Source organism: Nyctibius grandis, chromosome 22 (assembly GCF_013368605.1).
Source record: "Nyctibius grandis isolate bNycGra1 chromosome 22, bNycGra1.pri, whole genome shotgun sequence".
In the NCBI taxonomy this organism is placed as follows: Eukaryota; Metazoa; Chordata; class Aves; order Nyctibiiformes; family Nyctibiidae; genus Nyctibius; species Nyctibius grandis.
Window position 1 is genome coordinate 45,845 of NC_090679.1, and position 8,934 is coordinate 54,778.

Consider the following 8,934-nt stretch of genomic DNA (forward strand, 5'->3'; position numbering starts at 1 on the left):
ACTGAGCCACATGAAGACAGCAGGAATCTTAACTAGGGACTTGCTCAGCCAGTTGTGCTAAACAGCTGTAAAGATTCTCATAGCTCATCAGTGGAGCAAGTGTAAAACTCCCTGGGTGATTGTTTGAAAGTAATTGGTTGCTCAGAGCTCTCCTTGTTTGCTTCTAAGGACTTGTTTATTGTAAGAATGTTTAAATTAATGTGCGGTCCTGTGGACACTAGGTTAATGCCTGGGCTTAGGATTTCTCACTGACTGCATCATCCGTTCACTGTATCATAAGCTCTGATAGGTCACTTTTTCACAGTGTTACAGCTTTCTCATGTATGAAATAGGCTTGATGAAACTTTCCTCTAAATGGTATTTTTGAATCTGAGTATGACTGAAATTACTGGGTGTTTTGCCTTTATTAATGGCACAGAATTTACACTGTTGCAGCTAACTGGTATCTACTTAGCTTTACCATAGCAATAAGAACTGAGACTTCTGCATATGTGCAACCACTTCATTGTTTTCCATGCTGATGCTAGATAGCGCCTAAGCATCTGGGTCCAGCTGGTAAAAAAAAGTTTCCCTTTCAGTTGTCTGCTCCTGCGCAATTGGTCATTGAGTTCAGCAATCTTGGGATTAAGCTGAAGGAGCTTTAATTTAAAAACTAAGTGTCAAATATGGTTGTGGGACAGTCAGAATCATTTTTAAATCAAAAGTGCAAAGGAAACACTGGCAGCAAAACAAGTTTCTCTGTTCTTTCCCTGGATTTTAGGTATTTGTAATTGATACAGAAACCCCCAGTTTCGTACTTTTCTCCTACACTCCTGTGTTTTGAATGTTATTCACAGAACACGGAGACTGTTCACAGAGAGAAGGTATATAGCTATCTTCTATTTCAAATGTGGAGACATCCTTTTAATTGCATGCAGACAGCAGATGGTATGGCTTTTGTGGTGTCATGAACTCCAGCACAATATAGTCAGCCACTGCACAGCATGGTACAATTTAAAGCTGGGTAAATACGGGGAGAGTGAAGGGAAGGCAGTAATTCCTAGGACATTTATTCTGTTTTTATGTTACAAATTGACCAAGATTTTGTTATGCTTCACTCTTGTTCACTTTCTGCATTTGTTCTAGGAAACTGCTTTCCTGCCAGGAACATACACCCAAACAAATAGTTTTAAAGGGTTGTTGTCAGCTTCAAAAACTACATCTCCATTTGAAAGTTTTATGTTTTCTTTTGTAAGAAGATGTAAGATTTTGAAGTTACTTTCTCTCAGACTTCAGAAGAGGAAGTAGGTAAAAAAAAAAAAAAAAAACAAACCAGTAATAATATAAATTCCCAGCTAATAAACATGAGGTAAGATATTTTCCAGTTCACAAGTATAATCTCTCACAAAACTGACTTGGAATTTTCTGAAGCTTTTTCTGGTCAGAAAATTCTTTTCCATTAGAAGTCCCCTTCTCTCCCGATTCAGACTTTTCACCCATCAGTCCGTGTGTTATTCTGGAATCCCTCTCATTTTTCCCCTGTAAGGAAAAGTTTTGAAACTGTAAGAATTTTCCTAAGACAGGAAATGTTTTCCTATTCAAACCCCATATGCCCTGCATATTCTGTAATTGGTTTAAAGGCTGTATAACTTACAGACAACAGAGGCTTTGCATAAAAGAAAGCAGCTTAGTAAGTAAAATAAAAAAGTAATGCAAATTAGAGAGGATTTTTTTCATTGAGGTGCAACATACCCTGACAAGTAATATGCCATTAAATATATATGTATATATAGCATATATATTTAAGTTTAATGAAACCTTAAACCCCCTCTGACAGACACTAATTTAAGGAGTCATTGTGTACACTGGTATGCTGTGACAAAACAGTTGGGTACAAGCTGTCTGTTTCTAGCTCCTCTTGGATTTAATGCTGGTGTGACATAATCTACCTCCATCCTGGAATCTGTGAGGCTACATCAAGACAGAGCCAGTGTGTGACCATAGAAGAGAGGACCCATAGGAGGCAGGATTCTCGAAGAGGCACCATTCTGTCTCAACTCAGCAGAACAGCCTGCAGGATTTAGAGCACAGGCTGAGGGAGCATGCAACTGAGTGTGTGAAATGAAAGACAATGTTATTGGTAATAAAACTGTAGCAATGCTTCTAATTTGTATAGTTTTACAGTAATGATATACCATGATTTATGATATTTAACATTTTACTGAAGTTTCATCCCATTACTGAAGTTTGTCTCATTCTCTGACAGAGTGGAGTATGGATAAATTTATTAATTAGAAATACAGAAATGGTTACATAGAATACATTCATTTGAAAGTATACCAAGGAGAGCAGTGGTGAAGTTCAGTGAACCTTTGTTTTCCATGTTTTTAATCACCCAGCCTATGTTCCTGTTCTTCTTCTGATCAGTTTCTTGACTCTAAATAGACAAGTTCTTGTATTAGCATGTGGGATTAAATTAATTGCGTTTAAGAAATGAAACCCACTTTGCACACAGCAAAACTTGTTTAACACTGTTATGTGTTTCTCCAGACTTCTTTTATAAAACTGGGGAAAAGTAGATTTTTCTGTTCCTTCCCAAATTTATTACTTTAATAAAATAGAATGAAATTCCAATCTACGACACCATTTTCACATCAATCCTAGGGATGTTTTTGTTCAGATTAAAAATTGTTGGTCTGTATCCTCAGGCAGTGGAGCTATGCCAATACACAGGAGCTGGGAATTTCCTACCCTGCTATCTGTGTGTGGCAACGGGTTCATTAGGCATAGGACGTCTCCTGTATGCATTCTAAATTATGCAGCAGACTCCCTGACTTTTAACATACAGTTATCTTACATAAATCAGAGCTCTGCTTTTCCAAAATAAGTATATCTTTTGTACTTTGTGCAAACATTTGCTAAGCAATACAAGCACTATTTTTCTCTTGATATTAAATAAGGTATGGGAGCATGGTGCCACAAACTAATCTAATGTACTTTACATCCAAGTAGTGTAAAATATTTCATAATTCTTTTTTCTGTGTCGAGATAAGATAAAACATGTGCAGGTGCAGTAATTTACCCAGAATCTTGTCATTGCCGATATCCTACCAGAATTACTTAGGAATCTGTGCAGCTTGTTTCTTATTTTCATATTTTAACTAATATAGGGTATGCTTCCAAACATAGCAGGGCTGTGATCTCAGGACACTGCTTTGAAGCTGTTTGATCCATGTTTCATTATAACATATTTTACCATTATTCCATTCTGAATGCAAAATCAGTGGAATCTTGAAAGTAAAAATATATCACTTTGTTTAAATATGCACTAAAATGAAAACCGAGCTTTTGTCCTTGATTTCTGCTGATCTCCAAGTTATTGTCAAGGATGTATAATTGAACTATAACCTTGATTTTCATACAGGTCAATGGCATCCATGCTGGTGACTCATATAGATCATAAAAGCATATTTCCAAAGGCTATGGGTATAGGCGGGCTGAACAGCTTGGACTGGCTTATAAAAACGAGGGCCTCAAGTCATCTGCACTTACCCATTCTTCTTTGTTCTAACTGCTATTCCTCTACCAGCCACATCACCAGGACAACATGGCATTCACAGGCAAATACGAATTTGAAGGTGATGAGAACTATGATGACTTTGTGAAGAAGATTGGTAAGTATGTCTTGGGGTGTAAGTCTTAAAGGTTACAAATTTGTCAAAAATACTTCTTAAAAAAAAGGTTTTTTTACTAAAGTATGCTGAGATCAACGGGGGCTAAGACTGGTAGGAGTGCTCTGCACTTCAGCAAGGAGATTCACTTTTCATTCTTATAAGCAGCGCTGTCAACCACAGGAAATAGCCCTGTTCTACAGAAGTAGCATTCCTTTTCAGTGGCAACAGAATGAAGGGCCAAGGTGTTTGCAGTATAATGATCATGAAGGTCACTTTTTATGTCCTTAATATTAATTGGTGGGAGTACAACACGAAAGTGCTTGTCAAAATCTTACGTAGGAACAGGTTTCTGTGAATGCTTTCAGAAGACTGTGCAAACCTATTTCACAGAATACCCTGTGAAAGCTCTTAGGGACACTATGATCTGTGTGCATAAGTTCAGTGCTTGTGTTCATTTATTTAAAAAGCGATAGCAAATAGTAAATAGGTATGTGCAGCTATACAGCAAAGGCACAAGTTCATACACATTAAATTCCACGCATCTGCATGTGTAGATTAAGTAGAAGGGAATATTTATATATACTTTGTATCTATATATTTATTCTGTGTATCATTTCTCAGGGAAAAGAATGCAAGACCAAAACTTATTATTTTAGCAAATGCATTGATGTACCTATATCTTCCTTTGTACCGGTTATTTAAACTCAGAGCTTTGATACTGCTGTAAAAAAATAGACAAAAACCTAACAAATCAGATGCTCAGATATCAATGTCTGAGAACAAACATACCGCTAGCATGCTTCAATTAAAATACAGCTGGTAGGCTATTAGATTTGATAAACTATATGTTTCTATTGATTAAGGTCTCCCCAGTGACAAGATTGAAATGGGAAGGAATTGCAAAATAGTCACTGAGGTGGTGCAGAATGGAAATGACTTCACCTGGACACAGCATTTCCCAGGAGGCCACAGCACGACCAACACGTTCACAATTGGCAAAGAAGCAGACATGGAAACAATGGGTGGTAAAAAGTTCAAGGTAAATTAATTTAGCTTTTGAGTTCTACACTGTCTCAGTTGTTTTTTAATTTAGGGCGAAAATCAAATCTGTCTCAGGGACATCTTCCTTAAGTTGTTTTTTTTAATCTGTCATAGCTTAGAAACATATTATTTTTCCCCTATTTCGTGATGGCCCTAGCAAAATCTAAATCTGATTTTCAAGAGAGAGCTTCAGAACTGTACGTACTAATAAAGAACGAGGGTAGAGTGTCAAGCACCTACTGGTGTCGCAGCTCAAGCAAACACAATGCTCATTAAAACTAAAGAGCTGGTTGGCAGCTGTGTCATTGTCCAGCACCATACAGCAACTGCAGCACACTAAGGGGAGTGCTGTGGTCCCTAGCTCTGCCCATGCCTGTCAGCGGTGCTCACCTTTTGAAGTCACCTGTGCCTGAGCCTTAAACAAAAGACTGTAAAGTGAAGGGGAAAAAAAAGAAATTTTTGTATCCTCCTTCTTGTTGGAAGTACAGAGCAACTTGCAACTTAAGCAGCCTCTAGTGAGAAGGAAGATTACACAATATTGATCTGCTCCTGTCATGGACAAAATCTTGATACAAAACCTGCTGTGTAAAATGGTTGCTTTACTTACCTTATTTCTCATCTGTTTAAAGGGATAAGACAGTTTGGGACAGCTAAAGTAGCCAGTCATTTCTATCTGCTAGGTTTCACAAAGATTTCTCAAAGCCAAAGGCATGGGGTTTTTTTCCCCTCTCATAATCAGAAAGGTATGACTAAAAAAGCATTCTGGAAATCATGCAATGCTATTGCTATTCTCAGTTTGTCACAGCTCCCTGATGCAATTGCTGGTTTTCCTGTCTCTTCAGTATGTGTAAAGCATTTATCCAGTAATCTATTGTAGGGTTCTGGACACCTCACAGACGCAGAATAAGACACAATTCTACTTGGTCAATTTAGTGCAAACTTAACAATTTTGAAATATTATGAATTCCATTCTCTTCTTTTTGGCCCTGGGCACTTCAGCAGTCCAAAGCCTATTAAGTATCCAAAGATGGAGGCAGAGGAAATGACTCTCAGCAGAGAAAGCACTGCCTTTTAGTATAGTGTCACTAAAAAATACGTAAACTAGTAAGATCGTTTCCTTGAACCTGGTAAAAAATGTCCACTCATATCTTCATTTTGCAAATTACTTTTTTCTCCTCTAAATATGACTGGCTCATCTGTCTCTATTACTAAAAGCACAGGCAAGACTGATTAGTTGTACAGACAAGACTGATTTTGTGATCAAACTACATACCTGGTTCTGGCAGTCAGCTGAGCTGCTGTAGTGTTTGTGATCTTCACAGTAGCATCCTGGCATACTACTTCCATAGAGAAGCAGCTCTTACAGCAACTGGCACATATAGAATAAAGGTGTGACTATAGACTGTGCAGTCATGTTCACCTATACTTAAATGAGCGAGATGAATTCTAGTGTAGTTAGAGGTATGAAACTCTGGATCTAGGGCAAATATTGGCATCCCTTGTACACAGTGACTTTTGTGCTGCTTGGAGGCAGGTTATTATTACCTGAGAATGCTACTTCAAAATTAACTCGTACAATCATGTCTTTTACTTCACTGTCAAAACAAGAGAACCACATAAAACACTGAGGACTGAATGAGAAACATAGTCTGTAGTCAGATCATTTTTAGAGCTATGAAGGAATATTGTCTGATTTATTGTATAGATATGGAACTTGTATGTATTGTTAGATGAACATTTGTCTCTTTAAATTGAGAAAATTTAAGAACTAAACACAAGGATTTTAGTCTTCTTCATAAAGCTGCGTGTGTAATACACAACTTCAACTTTTTTAAAAGTAAAAACTTTAAGCATCAGGTGTACAGATGTTTACAGTGTATCTGATAATATATCAGTAACACCACGGAGCATTAAAACTTTCTCTATTACTCATTAAACCTTACTCTATTACAGGCAACTGTTAAAATGGAAGATGGGAAAATAGTTGCTGATTTTCCCAACTATCATCATACTGCAGAGATTTGTGGAGGAAAGCTAGTAGAGGTGAGTTCTCAAATATCCAGATTAGTTTATAAAAAAAACAAAAAACCCCAAACCTCTAGAGCAGCAGGCTTAAAATTTTGAGTTTAGAAAAAATCTTTAGGTAAAGTAAAGCATAACTATTAAATAACTTTCTCCTTCACTCTAGATAACGTTCTACAGTTTTGTGCAGGTTTAATCCAAAAATTCAATGAAAAACTTTTCATCATATTTTTGATAAATTTGAAATGTAGATCTTGCATCTTAGGCACAGACACACAGTTTTATAGCTGTAAGACTGGAATGTTCAGACTGAAATATTCCCAAATTGCCGTATCTTTGACTGTATTTACTGTGCCTATGCCTCAAGAATAGAAAATAATACATATAAAAGTTTTTACCTACTACTTACATGTTTCTATAAAGTTATTAACTTTGTTTCATTCTTAGAAAACTATCTAGCTGCAAGTCCTCACAGAATTTCTGTACAACCCTATTTCCTTAGTCTTACCAAAGGGAAAAAAAAAACAAAACAAAACACAAAAGAGGTTGGATTTCAAGTAGTATCCTATTTTATCAACAAAAAGGCAACATAGCTTTGGAAGATTGCTGAAACTGCAATACTTATAGTAAAACAGATAGGGTTGTCAAGCATCAAGATTTCTAATTCTCAAAAATTTTTCTGCATTGACTTATGTCTGTGCCAGTTACATGTGTCTGAGTGCATCTTCAACAGAGACTAACCAGAAATAAGTTACTCTGTGAATCAAGAAAGGACACTTACCCTCCCTGAAAGTAATAGTGTCAATCATTTATTGCTTTTGGAGAACAATCATCTCACTTGTCTAAAACCATGATAACTTAGAGTTGGTGAAGCCGCGTCTAACGCAGGATACATTTAAGTTATCCTTAAGCCCCTGTTTAGAAGTTGTGCTTGTTGGATAAGAATACTTTTGTGCTATGTGTGTCAGAGTTGACAAGGACATTCAGCTTATTTTCTAGATATGTCTTCTACCAAAGGGTAAATGTTGCTTCAGTAAAGGACAGGTTCTGTAAGACAGTCAGCAGGTCTTTTCATTTGTGACACGGAAGCTCTAATTACACTGTTCAACCAAATTTTTGGTTTGTTCTTTATTCCAGATTTCTACTACTTCTGGTGTAGTCTACAAAAGAACCAGCAAAAGGATTGCTTAAGGCAGTAAAGCCAGTCTCTTCCAGTGCACCGGAAAACAAACAACAATACAAATAAATAGTGTGCTGATTGTCTTTCACTCTCTCTTTCTTTGTATTACAAACATGAAGAATTGTTTTTCAGAGTAGCGTTATCCTCAACATTAATGCTTACCCCATTCCTAAAGATCTGACAAATACTCAGAAAATCAGAACACAAAAATTGGAAGATGCAACAAAGCACTTAATGATGCTGTTTCAGGACATGACACATACTTGGCATATTCAAATGTTGTCTACTACCTACTGAAAAGAAGCTCTGTTCAGCTTCTGTCTAGAGAATAGGAGAATACTCTGCCCAAAGTGTGCATCAAAGTGCAAGACCTGATGAAAGTCTTTTGCCCTATTGCTGGTTGGAGGGCAGAAATTTAGGATCTTGAAAACAGGAGAAAGTCAGTTTATCCCTCATTAAAAGATATGCCTTCATACTGCTATCATGGTTTTCTCATTCTCTTGACCCAAATTCTTAGGGGACATTAAGGTTTTACAGACAGTGTCTTGTGGGAAAACTTGTGTCTGATTTTCTCAATTCAGTCCTGTTATTTGCACAGAGTACATGTGAAAACCTGTTTTCTTGAACACAGCAGGAATTAAATATAACACAGTTTTTGGATTCACTGTTCCAAATCACTTCTGGCCGATACCTAGTCCACAAAGCTTTTCCCTTCTCAGACTCCTTTTTCCAGCTGTCTTGCCTTCTGGATCCATCTAGCCGCTTGCCCTCACAAGATGACCGGTAACTAGCCAGGGCATGCGTCTTGTGTACACAAAAGTTCGTTTTCTGGTAGGCCTATGTACATGACTGATAATCCCAGTCATTTCAGGTATCTTGCATTAAAGGGAGACTTTTAGTTCCTCTTTGTATTTTTTTCAGTAGAGATTACTAAGCTTTCCAGCTGTAACAAGGCTTCATCCAGGTTCCCTCAGTTTCCCCAAAACAGGCTGCACATGTCTTATAACCGGGTGTTGCTCAATGTATTACTTGCTGTGT

The 8,934-nt window shown here is 37.2% G+C and overlaps 1 protein-coding gene across 1 annotated transcript; it reads left to right on the plus strand.

Annotated features, from left to right (window-relative positions):
* Positions 1-3,565: 3,565 nt before the first annotated feature.
* Positions 3,566-7,907, plus strand: FABP6 (fatty acid binding protein 6). Its single transcript, XM_068417282.1, has 4 exons — positions 3,566-3,653; positions 4,517-4,692; positions 6,648-6,737; positions 7,854-7,907. Exons 1-4 carry the CDS (start codon positions 3,587-3,589, stop codon positions 7,905-7,907), a joined length of 387 nt encoding a protein of 128 aa, XP_068273383.1. The 5' UTR covers positions 3,566-3,586.
* Positions 7,908-8,934: the final 1,027 nt, after the last annotated feature.

Bases quoted from the DNA above. Each gene is read 5' to 3' on its own strand.
- FABP6 (XM_068417282.1), top strand. From the start codon at position 3,587: ATGGCATTCACAGGCAAATACGAATTTGAAGGTGATGAGAACTATGAT. The intron at 3,654-4,516 runs GTAAGTATGTCT...CTATTGATTAAG, and splicing joins TGACTTTGTGAAGAAGATTG to GTCTCCCCAGTGACAAGATT. The intron at 6,738-7,853 runs GTGAGTTCTCAA...TCTTTATTCCAG, and splicing joins GTGGAGGAAAGCTAGTAGAG to ATTTCTACTACTTCTGGTGT.